Below are 18,554 nucleotides of genomic sequence, written 5' to 3'. Positions count from 1 at the left end.
CACATGTAGTAATTTTCTACTCTGGCTTTAATCTCTTCAGCTACATTTGTATTGGCATATTGGGTTCCCAGAGGGTTAGTTACGTCTTCCTATCTAGTATTCTTGAGGGGATTTTGTTGTTGTTTTTTTTGTATTGCCATCAGATTAACCTTCATTCTGTTGTATTATTTCCAAATCACCAATTATAATTAATATATCTCTCATAGCATTAAAATGATATAGCATCTAACTAATTAATATTCATTAGCTTTTATAAAAACAATATTTATTAAGAAGCTAGAGAAGGAACACAAGTCCAAAAATATTTCCCTGAAAACCATTAGCACTCCTCTTCCTCTCCCAACTCAGCCTCTGGGGACATTGTACTCAAACTTAAAAAAAAAATTACTTTTTAAAAAATTAGCAAGCATTTTTTTCCTCCACACCTCTTTCCATTTTACAGATGAGGAAATTGAGGCTGAAAGAGGTTAAGTGACTTGTGCAGAGTCACTCAAATTAGGAATTTGGCAGGATTCAAATTCAAGTCTTCCTGAGTGTGAGTCAGGTACTCTACCAATCAACCCCACATCTGCCCTCCAATATGTATAGTTAAACAAAAAAAACCCTGTGTTTGTTGTTCAGTTATTCAGTTGTGCCCAACTCTTCATCACCCCACTGACCACAGCAGGCCAGGCCCTTCTATCTTCTACTATCTGTCAAAGTCTGTCCAAGTTTATGTTTGTTGTTTCTATGATAGTATCTATTCCACCTCATCCTCTGCCATCTTCCTTTCCTATTGCCTTCAATCATTCCCCAAATCAGGGTCCTTTCCACCAAATTTTGTCTTACTATTATGTGGTCAAAGCATTTAAGCTTCAGCTTCAGTATTTGACCGTCTAGTGAATATCCTGAATGAATTTCTTCAGTTATTGACTGATTTGATCTCCTTGCTGTCCAAGGAACTCTCAAAAGTCTTCTCCAGCACCAGAATTTGAAAGCATCTGTTGTTTGGTACTCAACTTTCCTTATAGTCCAACTCTCACAACTAGAAAAACTACTAGAAAAACCATAGCTTTGACTGTATGGACCTTCATCAGAAACATGATGTCTCTGCTTTTCAGTATGTTTTCCAGATTTGTCATAGCTTTCCTTCCACAGAAATGCATTAAAAATGTGTCTCATTCCACATATTGAATCTGTCACCTGTCTGTCAAGAGGTGGGTGAAATTCATTTACTGTGGAAATCATGATTACTCATTGAATTGATCAGAGTACTTAAGACTTACATGGATTAACACAGAGTGAAGTGAGAAAAATCAGAACAATTTGTATTACATGAACATTATTGCAAAAATGGGGCTTCCCCTTAAAGAAGTTGTTATAAATCATCCACTCCCCCTAGTTCACTTCTGAATTTAGCATAGACTCTGAATGAGTCTTTCCCTGCCTACAGTACAATCTCCCAAGGAGGTCAGGCCTCAGGTCTCCTGGGACTTCGCCAGGTTCAGTTATTACCAGACTGATATGACCTCCAGGTCCTGGGCCTCTGGTATCTAGAATTTCTGAACTTCATAGTCAATTTTCAATATTCCTTCATCTAAGAGCAGGAGAAAATAAACACATAAAGATACGGAACAAAGATACAATGTTTTCATGGCCATATATGGCCCTAAGTGGGGAGAACAGGCCTTTAGCACCAGCGCTACCTCCCTTCCCAGCAAGAGGCTTAGAGTATTTTGTGCTTCAACCAACACCAACAAAAAATAATGAGATTGAGTTGTTAAGTCATTGGGTTGATGCAATAAAACTTGACACAGTAGCCATTCGAAAGTCCCCAAGTTGTTAGAAAATCATCATAGCTTACCTATGCATGCTCTGAAATAGAAAGCAAAGTCCTTCCTTTCACCTGCCCAGAAGTAGGCTCATAAAACATCCTTATATTCTCAGGACTGGCTCCTGATTAGCCAATTCTCCACTACATAGGTATGCAAAGTGGGGTATGAAGTATGAACACAAATCCTCATATTTCAGAGCCAGTGCTTTATATCACACTGCTTCCTTGTTCAGGGAAAGGACCTTAGATTTGGAACTTAGTGATCTAGACTTCAGGCCTAGCTCTGACTATATGACCTGCTCCTTTCTTGATCTTACTTTCTCCATATAATAAATTTGATAGTTGTGTGGATGCTTCCAAGTCTGACATTCTAAGTTTTCTGTTTCAAGGATTCTGACTTTCTGTATTCTATGTTCCAGAGTTCCTTACAGCTCAACTTAAAAAAAATCTCAGGGTGACAAAGGACTAGGGAGGCCATCTAATAAAACTTGAGTCTAACTACAACATGTCTGTCAAGTGGTTTACTCAGGGAACTCCCCATTTCCAAAGTCTGTTCACTCCACTTTTAAACAGCTTTGATTTTCAAGTGTCAGCTAGGTGGTACAGTGGATAGAGTGTCTGCCCTGCAGTCAGGAAGACTCATCTTCCTGAGTTCAAATCTGGCCTCAGGCACTTGCTCTCTATGTGACCCTGGGCAAGTCACTTAACTGTGTTTGCCTCAGTTTCCTCATCTGTAAAATGGGCTGGAGAAGAACACAGCAAACCATTCCAGTATCTTTGCTCAGAAAACCCAAAATGGCATCATGAAGAGTCGGACATAGCTGAACAATAAAAAATTTTGTTTTTTTCTGTTGTTGAATTTGGCACTTTACAACTTCTATATCTTCATTTTGCCATCTGAAGCCAATGAGAACAAACTGAATTCAGCTTACATGTTCCAACCATTTACATAATTGGATAGCTATCCTTCCTCCAGTCTTCCTCATGCTAGACATCTTTCACTATTTTAGCAGATGGGTTTTTAACTTGGGGTCCATGGACCATCGAGTGTTCTGTGGCTAGATTTCAGAGGCTTTGTGAACCTAGATAGGAAAAAAATACATCTTTATTTTTGCTAAACTTCAACTAAAATGTAGTCTTTCCTATCACTATTTTAAATATATATTATTTAAAGAAGATGTCCAGAGACTTCACCAGATTGCCAAAGAAATACATGGTGCACACATACACATACACATACAAATTAACAATCCCTGTTTAACAAGTTTTTGTATGGCATAGTCTTGAGACCCTAACAGTGGGAATTTATACAATGCTTTATGGTTACCAATCATTTTCTTTGCAACAGTGCTATGAAGCAGATGATGTTTTCCACATTTTACAGAGGAATAAACTAAAGCACAATGAAGCTATATAACTTGCTTATGGACATATAATTTGTGTGCCAGAACTGGGATTAAAGCCCAGACCTCTCAGATTCCATGTCCCATGTTTTTTCTACTATATCAAAATGCATTCATTAGACAAAATGGAAACCCTGGTTTTATTTCTTAAATTAAAAATGATACATATTTTTTTAAATATCCACAGCCTAAGTCTCCCCTCCCCACATTCCCAATTGGTTTCCAAGTACCCTTAGAGGATTAATAACTTTTAATCCCAAGTCTGCCCATCTCTCACATGCTAGATGCTACATGAAGCCTCCATTTATTATTCCAGCCTCCTTACTCTCTCCTTTCCTTGCACTCCAACAGCAATTTGCATCACACAGTTTAGGACTTAGTCTCTGCCATTAATTTGCTATGTGGTTTTGTCTAATTTATTTAACTCATCTGAGCTCCAGTCTCTTCATCTATAAAATGGGAAGAATACTAGTTAATATTACTTATCTAATGAGGATGTTGTGAGTCTCAAATGAGGTCATAAGTACAAAGTAGTCTGAAACCTCAAAACAGTATATGAATATAAACTTATTGCATTCAGTAACTCAGTTAATAAATCTGTGTCTATTGAATGCTGGGTACTATCCTCAGAAATATTTACATGCTAGTCCATCCTCTATGCTATTGTGACAGTGCTCTTACTTCAAAGACAAATTTGACATTACATATGACCATGTGACCAGAAACTATGGTTTACTCTTGCTTGTAGAATCAAATGGAAATTGTTCTGTTTGGTTTTAAATTCCTTCACAGCCTTGCTCTAACTAATCTTTCCAGACTCATCGTACATTACTGCCCCTCCAATATTCTACATTCCAGTGAGTTTGGCCTTCCCTGTGTCCCTCAAGGACAATATTTCAATTTTCATCTCACTGCCTCTAGATTGACTGTCCCTCATGCCTGGAATATAATCCCCACTCACTTGCCTCATAGAATCCCTGACTTCCTTTAAGACTCAGCTAAATAGATACATGAAAAAAATGCTCTAAATCACTATTGATTAGAAAAATGCAAATTAAAACAACTTCGAAATATCATCTACCTATAAGATTGGTTTAAATGATAGAAAGGGAAACCAACAAACTTTGGCAGGGTTGTGAAAAAATTGGGACACTAATTCACTATTGGTAGAACTGTGAACTGATTGAACTATTTTAGAGAGCAATCTGGAATCATGTTCAAAGAGTTATAAAACTGTATATATCCTTTTAACCAGCAATACAATTATTAGGTATGTTTCTCAAGGTGATTAGGGAAAAAGGAAAAGAATTTATATGTTTAAAAATACTTATAGTGTTCTCTTTGTGATGGCAAAGAACTGGAAATTGAAGGGATGCCTGTCAATTGGGGAATGGCTAAACAAGTTGTGGTATATAATTGTGGTGGAATATTATTGTGCTATAAGAAATAATGAACTGATGAATTTTAGAAAAAATGTGGAAAGACATATGAAATAAGGAAGAGTGAAATAAGCAGAAACAAGAGAACACTGTACACAATAACAGCTCTATGGTCCTAAGAACAGGTTTGAATAACTAAGTCATTTTGAGTATTACAAATACTCAAATCAATTATGAAGGACCTATGGAGTAAGATGCTATCCACCTCCACATAAAGGACTGCTAATTAGAAGTTTCACATACATATATATTTATTCATACATATATTATTCATACATATTTGTGCCTAATACTTGCCTTCTCTAGGGTGGGTTAGGGAAAGAGGAAGAAAAAAACTAAAAAGTGAAAAGCAGAGAACAAAAGAAAATTTGGAAGCACAGAAAAGCAGAGTAGCTTTGAAAATAATGCGTAGTATTTATTACACAGTTTGTTTTGGTTTTTTTAAAGTAAGCAGTGTGAAATAGAAATTCATGGTTTTATATACAATGCTCTTTTTACATTGTGCTGTGTACATGGAAATGTTCTCCCCTTTTTGTCTTTTTGTATTTAAGTTCAAAATGAATATTAAAAAAAAAGGCTCAGCTAATGCCTTTCTTGCAATGACCTCCTCCCCCTACTGTCCTCCTCAAATTACTTTCATGTAGCTACTTTGTATTCATCTCTTTTCATTGATTCTACATGCATGGAGAGATATTTCCTTGTTGCCTCCCTTATTCAAATCTAAGTTACATTTAGTGGGGATTATTTCATTTTTGTGTGTGTATGCTTGGGCCCTTACTTGGTACCTGGCATATAGTGGGTGCTAAATAAATTGTTGGTTAATTGACTGATAGAAATCATATATTAATTAATATTTTGGTTTTTTTTTTTACAATACCGAAGAATCCTGGTTTTCTAGGAGCCAGAAGACTCAGCTAAAACCTTTCCCATCAGTGAGATGGATGAGATAATCTGTCAAGTCACTTCCATCTATAAATCCTACAATTCAATAATAATTAAATACAAAACCCAAAATATGCTGTATTTCCATGATTTCCCTCTCGTCCCCTCAGTAGGGTCTTGTTTGAGATATCTCTCAGACTCATCAACAACAAAACAATAAACCAAGGAAATAAATAAATTGACCCTCAAATATTTGCTAAGTTATTTTTATTGAAGGTGAGTTAGTGAGGGAAAATTGTAGCCACTGATCCACTTGGAGGTTTAGCATTTTCCATCATGTTTGTAGCCAAGCTGCCCATTCTGTTCCCTAGAAGAAAAAGACATATTTCTTAGATACAAAGCCCATCTCCATCACATGTTAATAGAGCTTTCACAGATTACCTTTGAATATCAATAGGCCCGAAGTTCCCTAGTCTTCTTCCCTCTGTTACTATTTCTCCTTGTGAATCCCACCCTACAGACTTCCTTAGTAGGCAGCATGCTCTAGTGGGAAAGGGGACTAGGCTTGGACTCGTAAGACTTGGTTTCCAATCCTGGCCCTGCCACTTACTAGCCACATGTCCTAGGAGCATTCACTCCTCCCTTTTTGAACCTGAGATTCCTCACCTTTAAAATGGGGATAGAAATTTTCATACTCTACTTCTTGAGATAGTGGTAGGGAAAGTATTTTGGACTATACAAAACAATAGGGATATGAGAGTTCTTACTGTGATGACTTCCACCTACATTCTCACAACAGCATTTCTTCTTTAATAATTCAACTGCAAAGTGGAAGTGAAGTGAAAGCTATGACAAAGAAGCTTAGACCCTGTTTAAACCATGTATGACCCAGATGGACTCTATAGAGAGGCCAAGGGAAAGCAGGGACCTAATGTGGATGTGTGGTGCTCCACATTGGAATGGGTTGTTTCCATAAGCAGGGAATCTTTAGTAACTGGAGGAATTTGAGTAGAGACTGGATAACGAGTTATTAAAATATGACAGAGATATTTTTTAATAAAACTAAATTTGTGGAGTTCAAAAGAAACAGGTTTCCCCTACCATTCTTTCCCCCTCCTCCCTTCTGTTCCCCCAGCCCCTGGGATTCAAAAATGGAATATCTTTATACTCACATAGCTACCTTGCAGAATTCACAGAGATTCTTGTAGGTCTGGCCATCTGTGCCACACACTGGTTTTTGAATATTGGGACATTGAGTGTTTTCTCCTGGGGCTGGTGCCTTGAAATTTTTGCACTGAGCCTGCAATAGCAATACAATATTTTCAGTTCTGTACCCAAGAAGATTCTAGGATTTAGAACTAGAGACATTTTAGGAACAATCTGGTCTTTAACCATTCCATTTACAGATGAGTAAACAGATTAACAGAAAAACTGCCCAAAGCCACAGAAGTAGTTAGGAGAACCAGGATTTGAAGCTAGGTATCTAATTAAAAACCCAGTGCTCTTTCCACTACCCCATTGCTGGCTCCCCACAACAGATGCCAACAGATGGAGACCTGGTTTACCCTCTGCTTGCCTAACTCCAGAATTCCATTTACCCTCAAACCACCATAAGGGACAGTTCATTATGCAGACTCAATAAATTTGCAGTGTGATTAGTTACAATTAGCATTTAGAAAATGTTGTAGATCTTAGATTTCAGGGGGAAAGTTTCATAGAATCATCAACTCTCAGGGCTGGAAGAGACTCTGGAAGCCATCTAGTTTAACCAGTGCTGAGTAAGAGTACCCTCAATGAGAGCTCTGTTACGTGCTCATTAGCTTCTGATCCAAGGAGAGAGAACTCATTACTCCTTGAGGCATCCCATCCCACTTTTGGAAGATTCTTATTGTTAAAAATCTGCCTCTCTGAAACTTCCCTTCCTTTCTCCCCTTACACAATTACTGCTGCTCTTAGCTCTGCCCTCTGGGATCAAACAGAAAAAAAATCCAACCGCCTTTCCTTATAAGAGTACTAAAAATAGCTAAAGACAACAATTAGGCCCTTACTCTGCCTCCCCTAAGTCTTCAATTCTTCAGGCTAAACACAGACAAGTCCTTTCAAATGATCCTCAAATGATAGTTTCTGGACTCCTCACCATTCCTGGTTTTCCAACTCTAGCTATGTTCCAGCTCTGTGTTCCTCCTAAAATGTGACAGATTAGAACCACATGTAGAATTGTAGATTTCATCTGGCCCACAGAGATAGTAGAAGGAAAAAAATGCAATAACTGAAGCATCAAGATCAAAGGAGAAGGGAGAGGACAATGGACCAGTGGAGCTGGTCCAGGACGGGGCCTTAGGAGATGATCTAAGCTAAAACTCTCATTCTACGGAAGAAGCAAACTGAGGTCCAGAGAAATGAAATATCTGGCTCTAGATCATACAAGCAATAAATAGCAGAGCACTGAAGTGAGTTCAGGTCTTCTGAGTTTTAGACCATATCTCTTTTCAAAACACAGTTCACAGCCCAGGTGAAAGGGTGACAGTTAGAAAGGAAAAAGAGAGAGTCAGGAAGGTTGCAAGGAAGTGACTGAGTTCTGTGTGTGTATATCTGTGAGTCTGAGGGAAAAGGAGATTTGAAATAGCTATTGCACTGCTAGCCAAATAGAGATCCTTCAGCATGAATTTGTCTTTTCACAGCAATGTTTTGTATCTAAGAGCAATAGACAAAAGGGGAGGATATTATAATTCAGTCCTGAGGAGAGCGGATAGGACTGGACTAGTGTGGGGGTGGGGGCTTGGTCATGGACTTCCTGTATGTTAAAGCTATCAGTGGCAAGGGGAGTTAGACTTATTCAACTAGGCCCAGAGGGCAGAACTAGGTGCCATGGGTGGATACTATGGGGAGGCAAAATTAAGTTTATCTGGAGGACAATTCCATTCAACAATAGATGAAACACTTTTCTTTCAAATCAAGATTTTCTCACATTGGCATAGATTGTAGTCTCGCTTTTAAAAGACTAAATGCTATCCACATCCAGAGAAAGAAATGATGGAGTCTGATTGCAGCATACTACTTTCCACTTTACTTTTGCTTGTTTTTTTTTCCTTTTAGTCTGTGACTAATACAGAAATTTGTTTTGCATGATTATACATGTATAACCTATATCAAATTGATTACATCTAAGAAAAGAAGGGAGAGAATTTGGAACTCAAAAAAGATTTTTAAATGAATGCTAAAAATTGTCTTCACATGTAATTGGGGAAATATTATTTTAAAATTTTAAAACACTAAATAATACAGTATAAGGTTTCAGTAGAGTTCCATGAAAGAATAATTTCCAGAAAAGAAGGTGCAGAGTCTCTGTGGCAAGAACAGTATTTTTTGTTGTTATTCTTGTACCTACAGTAGCAGTGGAAGAGTTTGTGCACTGATGTGTTGTGGTGTATGGAAAAGCAGGATGAAGTCTTACAAACAGACCATCAAAACTAGGACAGACTTTTAGAACCTGGACTATCACATGTTAGTTTGAAGGGTACCTTAGATCACTGAATGTTAAAGCTAGGAAGGACTTAGAACTTAAATCAGAGAATGTTCAAGTTGGGAGAGATCTTAAAACCCCAAAATACAGAATTTTAAAGCTGGAAGAGACCTTAGTATATAAAACAGAATAGTCCAGTCAGTATGCTCTTTTCCCAGTGTAACTGGCTGAAATGTCACCTCTTCTAGTAAGCCTTCCCTGGTATTCTCCAGTCAGAAGGGACCAATTCCTCACAATATCTTGTTCTTCTAAATTCACTTTCATATTCTCCCTCGTTGGTAGGTCCATGTGTCCCTGTCTTATTCTCATGCAAGACTATAATTTCCATCAGATAGGCACCTGGCCTCATGCTCCTTCTGTGTCACTCCCAGCCATCAATGAGTTCATACAAATAGGCTTGGGTCATGTGAATGACAACCCAATTGCAGGATCAGTGGATGATTGGTCATTCATCTTCTGCCTCGACAGGAATGGAGCCTCTAATAGAGAGTAGCACGTACCTGATAGCCGCCTTGACTTACAGCATCTGAAATTAAGGAGACATCAGATATTCACGAGACACTCACTATGGTTTGGAAGAATCGCAGAATGCAGACTGTCTGAGCCAGAAGGGTTTCTATAGACCAATACAATCTACTTGTTTTAGAGGTGGTCAAAGTGAAATCCAGAGAGTTCTGATTTGGGCGTGATTAATTTCACTTGAATAAAGCAGTGACTGGACCCTACACCTGCTCTTTTCTTACCTGTTGGTCCGTTATTTCGTTTGTGTTCTAATCTTTGTGAGCTTTGGGGTTTTCTTGGTAAAGATATTGGTTTGCCATTTCCTTCTACAGCTCGCAAGATTAAGCAACTTGCCCAGAGTCACACAGCTAGTGAGTGTCTGAGACCATATTTAAATTTAGGAAGGTGAGTCTCCTTGACTCCAGGCCCAGCAATCTATCCGCTGTACCACCTAGCTGCCTCATTACCACTCAAGAAAATAAACCCTTAGAGCAAATGACAGCAAAATCGCCATGGAGTAAAGAACAATTTTTGCAATAGAGATTTATGGAAATTATTCCAATAGTTGGCTCTTGGAAGAGTCAGTAAAATCCATAAATAAAGCCACTGTTGATAAGTAATACATCATTTACACATGGCTATAAAGTGCCATATGTCCTTAACCCTCCCAAAATCCCTGCTTTGGTAAGTAATACAAGTATTATTTTCCTCAGTTCATAGATAATGAAAACTGAGGCCCTGAAAGGAGAAGTGACTTGTTCAAAGTCATACGGCAAGTTTATGGCATAACAAGACTAGAAGAGACCTAAAGTTGAAGGGATTATCTAGCCCGAACCTCTTATTTTACAAATGAAGAAACTGGGACCAGGGGAGACCATGTGATTTGGGCAAGTGATAGTAAATGGCAGAGGTGGGCTTTGAACCCAGGTTCTCTGACTCAAGAATATAGTGTTTTCACATTATACATGATGCCTCCCTGCCTCTTTGGACTCCCAGTGAAGTGCTTTCTCCATTACACAGTGTCTTCATTAGTGCTGTGTTTAAAAAAATACTCTTCCAGATATTCTAAGCCTTTGTAAAGGAAGGTTTTTTGTACAAAACCATGTATCTGTCTTTATTTTTCTTATGTAGCTAAGTGGCAATAATGGATATATAGTTGTGTCATGTGGTCATGGGAGCAATAAACCTATAGGCATTCTTGTAGTATGGTCTCATAGAGCAAAAGAGTCATGAGATTGGTGTGATGGACAAAGCCCCTCATATCACAGAGCTAAAAGGACTCTCATGTACTATCTAATATATCCTTGACCCAAAGCATTATTCTCATCCCTCATTACCAGCCATGCCCTTTTGGAAGTCTCTTTATATGATGACAAGAGACTCCCACTTGCTGGATAAATAGACCATATTTTCCCAGAAGAAAGCTTACTTTCTGAGGCAGTATGCAAAGCCCTCTATACATTTACTCAGTAGACTCATTAGGACAGCTAGGTGGCACAGAGGATAGAGTGCTGGGCCTAGAGTCTAGAAGACCTGAGTTCAAATCTATCCTCAGACAATTACTAGCTGTGTGACTTAAACAAGTCACTTAATCCTCTTTGCCTCAGTTTCCTCACCTGAAAAATGAGCTGAAGAAGGAAATGGCAAACCACTCCAGTATCTTTGCCAAGAAAACACCAAATGGGGTCACAAAGAGTTAGGCATGAAAGAAAGGACAGAACAACAAAAACTTCCTGACTCCAGGCACAGCACTCTGTCTATTTTACCACCCTTATCTGCTCCATGCTTGGTCGGTCCATAAAGTACATAAGCCCATTGCTAGTAGACTTCAGAAAAAACAACAACCAAAAAAAAAAGATCTTACACTCACCCACAATTAAGAAGGTGCAGGTCAAGCAGAGCAGAAACATTGAGCTGCGTGAAGAAGTCATGGCAATGTGGGGTGACTGGTCTGTTGAGAATTCAGTGGTGTACTGCCAGACTGAGGCCCCCAAGTGGCATTTATAAGGGGATCCATGGATACCCAGCCAAATGCTCATCCACAGGGCAGGCAGCCAGATCCTCCACCCTAGTGATGAAATCTGCTTTTGCAGTCCTCGCAAAGAGCGGCACCAGGAACTAAAAGATGCTTGCTCCAGGGATGTTCTGTGCAGGCAGGTACACTCATTACACTGATACCTCCATTCAAATACATCTCCAAACATCAGTTTCCATATCACACACCCTGAGCTGAGTGTCTAACTGTGCTTAATGAAGGGCACACCCAATCCATTTTCCTGAACTGTGCACTTTTGGTTAATTTGATCCAGGGAGTTCAGGAAACTCTCTTATTGTGGGGCCATCCAGCTCTGTCTTTGGCCACAATCTGTTAAGAGAACACAAACATTTTCAAACTTCCCTTTCCCTTCTGAGGCAAATGATTCCCCCTCAACTCCTAATTCCTTTTAACCATCATTTAGAGACTAGGCCTCCCTCCCCATAGTTAGATCTCCTCTTTATTCCCAACCCAGTCTTACCCCATCTAGCTAGGTGGCAGAGTGGATACAAGACTTGGCCTGGAGTCAGGAAGACATGAACTCAACTCTGACCACAGACTAGCTGTGTGATCTTGGGCAAATTACTATGTCTGTCTCAGTTGTCTCAACTGTAAAATGGGGATAAATAACAGCATCTACCTCTCAGGATCATTGTGAGGATCGGATGAGGTAATATTTGTAAAGCATGTAGCACAGTGCCTGACAATTTCCTTTCTTTCCTTTTCTCCTCAACCCTCCTCCTTCCAACTGGGGTATGATAATCCCCTTGACCTTATTGGAATCTGACTCCCCAGAGTTTTAATTTGCCTGCTTCCTTTATTCCTTCAGCATCTGATCCCTTCCCTTGTAGGGTGGCATCCTCAGTCAGTGTATGATTCCTCCCAGCAAGAGTCACTGAAAAGATTCCTTTCTCTTTTCTCTTCATTAGTTCTCTTCCCTTCCTATCTATTCTAAACTTTTATTCTTTGATTTATGGTGCTTATACTTATAGATTCTTTCTGTTTTAGTTTCTACTTTCCTTATGGAATTAAAGTTTCTAAGAAGAGTTCCCTCTTCTAAATAATTTCTATTTTATTGTCCTGTAGATGTTGGCCCTTCTCCTTTTGTCTGTTGTGCCTCACTCTTAGAGGTATCAATTCTTATAGGAGATAGAGAGGCCAGAAGTATTGCCTTGTGATAGAAATTTTCCCAAGTCTCTCATTTCCCATTTGTCATGGGATCTTTTTTTAAGTGGGTCCATGTTCTTCTGCCCTTCTGGATGCTAGTTATCCCTGGGAACTCTAATTATCTATCTCCTAATGCAGAATGCTGTTCATGAAAATACAGCACTTTTCCAAAGGTGTTATTCTCTTCCTTAGAACCAAATCCTTGCAGATCACAATCACTGTAAAATCCCTATCTCCCATCATAGAATGCATTTCTCCCCCAATACAGGGTTCTTCGGTAGAATCCATTCCACCACTGTATTAAGACAGTCTTTCTTTCTTTCTTTCTTTCTTTCTTTCTTTCTTTCTTTCTTTCTTTCTTTCTTTCTTTCTTTCTTTCTTTCTTTCTTTCTGTTTTAATTCCTCTCTTTACCACCTGGGACATTCTCTCCTGTAGCTTCTTGTCTTCCCAAGGATTACAGGAGTTCTCCTTTCATTATTTAATATTGATTGATTAGGGTATATCACACAAGTCCCCTCAATGTAGTAGCTTCCCTCTCATCTTTCATGCTTCCTTTCATTCTGCAATTTAATCTCATAAAAAAAATCAAAATAAAACACATTAATTCCCTTGTAGAGGGTGGGTAGAGTGGTTTAATCTATAATGTTTCAGGCCTGTTCTTCCACCATCATTTCTATTTAATTTCTATTTTCACATTTATTTTTACGTATTTTTAGAAATAAATTTCTTAATGGTTGCTCTGTTGTGTTGTTGTTTTTGTTTGTCGTTGTTGTTTTTTTAATCCCATAGAGGCAGCTAGGTGGCACATTACATGGAATGCTGGATCTGGACTCAGTAAGACCTGAGTTCAAATCCAGCTTTATTTACTAATTATATGACTATGGGCAAATCTCTTAAATCTTTGTGCCTTAGTTTCCTCACCTATAAAGTAGGGATAATAGAACTTACCTCTCAGTGTTATTATGAAGATAAAATGAGAAAATATTTGCAAAGTGCTTTATATATATATATATGTATATATATATATATGTGGTGCTACATATGTATATATAAATATACATATAAAGTATATATACATATATACATATAAAGCATATAAAGTGCTATATAAATGCTAGTTATTGTTATTTCTCCTTCCAGTTCTCTCCTTTTTTCTGAAGTAATTTATTTTATTTGTGTTTTCCTTGTTTGCTGCATTTACTTTTCTTGTGTATCTACTGTCTGAGAAGTTTGCAAATGTCTTCTCGTGTCTTTTTTTTTCAAAAGCTTCAGATGCCTCTTTTTTTATTACACGTACATATCCTTCACTAATGATTAAGTTCAACCTCCAGGATATGTCACCTCGGGCTGCATCTTGACCTTTTTGCTTTTGTTGTTGTTGTTCAGTCATGTCTGACTCTTCATGACCTCATGGACCTTAGCATGCCAACTCCTTCTATCTTCACTATCTCTCGAAGTCTGTATTAACCTTTGCAGCATCAAACTTTCCTTTCGCCACCAGACACATCCACAGCTGAGCTTCCTTTTGGCTTTGGCCCAACTGCTTCGTTAGTCCTGGAGGTACTTATAATTGTCCTCTACTCTTCCTCACTAGTGTATTGGATACCTTCCGACCTGAGGGGCTCATCTTCTGCTATCACCTCTTTTATCATTTTAGTACTGTCCATGGGGTTTTCTTCACAAAGATACTGGAGTAGTTTGCCATTTCCTTCTCTAGTGGATCACCAGAATTTTGTCAAGCTCTCCACTAACGCTGCATGGCATAGCTCATAGTTTGATTGAGCTACATGAGCCATTCTGCCAAAATAAGGCAGTGTTCCAGGGAAAGAAGAAATAACAATATTTCCTCTTTTTTATAATGTATTTTTGATTTGGGGAATCTATTATTCCTTTCCTTTCAGTAGCTTCTGAGGGCTAGATAATAGTATGGTGTTATTGAATTTCCTTTCCTTAGTATTTTAAAGTATTTCTCCTCCTGGTTGCTTGTGAAACCTATTGCCCATCAATGAAATTGTTCAATTTAACCACCACATACGTGTCTTGGAGTTTGCAGTACAGTGTTCCTCCCAACCCCTAGAGTATGTTTATGGACTATTTTAATTGGTACTTTGTTTTATGTATTCAGAAGTTCTGGTCAGTCTTTTTGTATAATCTTTCACAATATGTTGTTTCAGTGTTTTGTCTTGGCATGATGTACTGGGAGACTTATGATACTTAAGTCGATCAATGTTTTGCTTTTATACAGTTCTTGTGCACTTTTAGCATTATTGATTTTTGCATATCTTCTTCAAATTTGTCCTTCACTTCTGCATATTTTCATTCCCTGTCAGTTGCTCTCTCTTTTGCTTCTTTGGAGAGATTTGCCACCATAGATTCAAGATTTCTGTTGTTACTGTTTAAATAGTATCAATGATTTCTGCCATATAGGCCATCAATTTTGCTTTCACAATTCTTATTTCTCTCTGGAATAATTCAGGAACTGCTGTGATTCCATGCCATCTTGATAAATCACGGAACCTTCTCCCTCATCATTGTTGGTCCAATTTCCTTTATCTTGAAATATTTATTTGGATATGTTAGTATTTATTTAGATGTCTTAGTGACCATTCTCCCTTCTGCCTGGGGTATTAGATCTCTCATATTGGAGATTTCATGGCTGCTCCAGTTCTTTCTGTTCTTTGATTTTCTGTCTGAGCACTGTTGCAGGCATTGCTCCTTCAGAAGAGTGAGGTTCCATTTTCCTATAGTTCTCCTGTTAATTTTTCAGGCTGTTACCTTGTTTGACTTAACATCTTGGCTTATGGAGAGAGCTACAATTACTTATTATGTACATGTAATTTTCTCATAAATATGAGAAATTTTCCAAGTTCATGAAGAAAATGTCTGGCTCACCATCATGTTGGTTACAGGATCAGAAGTTGCTGGCAAGATTTATTCAACTTCCCTCTGTGGTGTCTTTTTTGTTAAAATTTCATTCATTTTTATTCTAAATTTAACAAACAAATACAATGAGAATTTCCATATATACAACAGAGCAAAAAAAAAAAACCCTATTATGTATGAAACCATGGCTGTCAATAATGTACAACTCACTTTTCCTTTTAAGTTCATAACAAATTCTGGTTATAACTGTCAAAAGCTGTTCTGCTAGTCTATGTTTTCTTCTGGCCTTCCTCTTGTTCTCTTCTGGGATTAAAATGTTTCACTTGTTCTCTTTTTTTTCTTTTTCTTGTGATAACCTTATCACTAACTTCCCTCTCCACACACACAAATTGAAACAAATGAACAAAAAACAAACTTTTGTGCCAAATATGCATAGTTCAACCAAAAGAAATTCCCATAGTATGCACATCTGAAATTATATATCTCATTCTGAACCTTGAGTTCATTACCTCCCTGTCAAAAGGCTGGCGTCATGTTTCATTATTAGTTGTCTGGAATCACGGTTATTCGTCATATTGAACCCATTCTTAAGTCTTTCAAAATTGCTTTTCTTTTCAATGTTGTTCTTATTATATAAATTTCTATCTGGGTTCTGATCAATTCACTACGTATCAGTTTACAAATGTTTTCCCTTTCATCATTTTTACAGGATGATAATATTTTATTACACACATAGCCATAATTTGTTCAATCAATCCCCAATTGGCAACCCACTCATGTCCAGTTCTTAATATCCTAACATATACTCTTGGAGCTATTTTGTTTTCAAAATCCAGAGGCAAGTTCTCATTTCTCCCTTCAGGATTCCCTGAAGAACTGGGAGATGGTTTTTATAATGATATTTAATGAACCCCACTGGTGTTATTCCCTCCATGATTTTTAGTTGATATCATTTAGTCAACCAGACTTCATTAGCTTTTATGAAGGGGGCATTTACTGAAATGGTATGGAAAGAACAGTTGATATAAAATATCCCTCAAAAGTCTATGACACACTCTTCTATCAGAAGATACAAATTCCAGGGGAAAAAAGTGATTTGAATTTTAAACAAACATTGGCAAATTGGTATCTTAAAGTCCTTGGTGGCTGGCAGCTCTTTGCTCTCCTTTGGGAAAAAACCCACGAAGTTCTCCTTTGGTAGATGTAGATTCTCTGTGTGGCTCCTTGTAGAGCCCTGAATATGGTTTTCTTCATCATGTCCAGTATAGCCTCCACTTCTGATGCAAGTGCTAACCAGTCATTGTTGTCCTAGATATGCTGGTACTCTGAAGTTCATGAAGCTTTTTTTTTTTTACAAAAAGAGGAGACTGAGACTGAAGCCCAAGATCATCTCCTCTTCCCAACCCCATAAATGATTCCTTCTCAGTGGCACCTTTCTCCTTTCTGCCACAAGACACTTGAAACCTTCATGCTAAGCCATCTCATTGATTTGATACAAGCTCCATAGGGCAAGTTGAAGTCCTTCATCCAATCTGAACAGATTTCCAGTTACACATAATAGAAGTACAATAGATTTTCCAGGCCTTGTTCACATTTAAAAACTAATCAAGATGTATTCTCATTTGATAAAGGTATCAAGATAAACTATCCTCTAATTTACTATAAGTGGAATGTGGTAATTTGACTGATTAACTCAATAGACAAAAAGAGCTGCTGTAACTCTGTGTTCATATCTGTCCTTTTTGTCTTTCTTTGATTTCTTTTAGAGGTAGGAATGATAGTGTTATTGCTGCATCAAAGGGTGTACACAGTGTAGCACTTCGCAGGATGGCTGACACAATTCACAGATTCATCAGCAGTGCTTTAGTATGCCTATTTTCTTAGAGACTCTTTAACATTTGTCATTTTCCTTTTTTTTAAGTCTACTAATCTGAAGGGTATGAGGTAGAATGTCAGGCTTGTTTTAATTAGCATTTGCCTAATTATAATGGATTTGGAAGGGATTTTTTTTTTGCAATATGGCCATTGATATTTTGAATTTCTTCCTTAGAGAGCTAACTGCTCATATCCTTTGACCACTTGAAGAATGGTTCATTGTCTCTTAGTTCAATATATCTTAATTAGCTCCTTATATATCTTAGATATCAAACCTTTATTGGAGAAATTTGCTGCAATGATTTTTTCCCAGTAAACTGTTTTCTTTCTCCTCCCAGGAGTCTGATGATTTCTACCTAAATCTGATATGTCCCTCCAGTCCAGGATGTGGCTCCTTCAGAATGCAACCCCACCTCCAACTAAGACTAAACTGGCCCACAGATCAAACCCCTTTTCAGAACCTGCCTTTCAACTTCCTTGGCTTTTCACTTTCACATCCTTCATGCCATCCTTCTCTCTTTCCCTCAGTGCTTCTTAGGTGGAGCAATGGATAGAGCTCTGACCTTGAAGTCAGGGGACCTGAGTTCAAATACAGCCTAGACACATAACACTTAACTAGCTGTGTGACTGTAGGCAAGTCACTTAACGCCATTGCCTTATCAAAAAAACAAACAAACAAACAAAAAATAATGAGCCTTGACTACTTGGCAAATAATGTGGCAAAAGAAACCAGCAATGGAGTAATGAAGATCTGGGTTTGAATCCTATCTTGGGGACTTACTTGCTATGTGATCCTGGGGAAGCTATTTAATGCCTCTCAATATTTTCCTAGCATTGCTAAATTGAGTACAATAATTGTACCTAGCTTTCAGGGTTGTTGTGAGGATTTACTGAGATAATATGTGCAAAATGCTTTACACACATGAAAGTGCCATCTAAAGTGCTATTAACAATTAACTTTAGCCAGGTTAGTAGCCTCTTCATCTACCATTCTCTGCACCTATCTACATGTGAGCATCTCCATTTCTTCTT

General features: G+C 38.0%; 1 protein-coding gene across 1 annotated transcript; it reads right to left on the bottom strand.

Annotated features, from left to right (window-relative positions):
• Window positions 1–5,858: 5,858 nt before the first annotated feature.
• Window positions 5,859–11,492, bottom strand: LOC110204530 (serine protease inhibitor Kazal-type 12-like). The gene is made up of 4 exons (XM_020980719.1): window positions 11,432–11,492; window positions 9,561–9,586; window positions 6,710–6,837; window positions 5,859–5,904 (listed from the first exon to the last, which is right to left on the bottom strand). The coding sequence occupies exons 1-4, from the start codon at window positions 11,490–11,492 to the stop codon at window positions 5,859–5,861; spliced, it is 261 nt and encodes an 86-aa protein (XP_020836378.1).
• Window positions 11,493–18,554: the final 7,062 nt, after the last annotated feature.

The sequence above is a fragment of the Phascolarctos cinereus genome, unplaced genomic scaffold (assembly GCF_003287225.1).
Source record: "Phascolarctos cinereus isolate Bilbo 61053 unplaced genomic scaffold, phaCin_HiC Scaffold_559;HRSCAF=1188, whole genome shotgun sequence".
In the NCBI taxonomy this organism is placed as follows: Eukaryota; Metazoa; Chordata; class Mammalia; order Diprotodontia; family Phascolarctidae; genus Phascolarctos; species Phascolarctos cinereus.
Note: the sequence above shows the minus strand (reverse complement) of the source record. Positions and strands in the feature narration are given on the sequence as shown.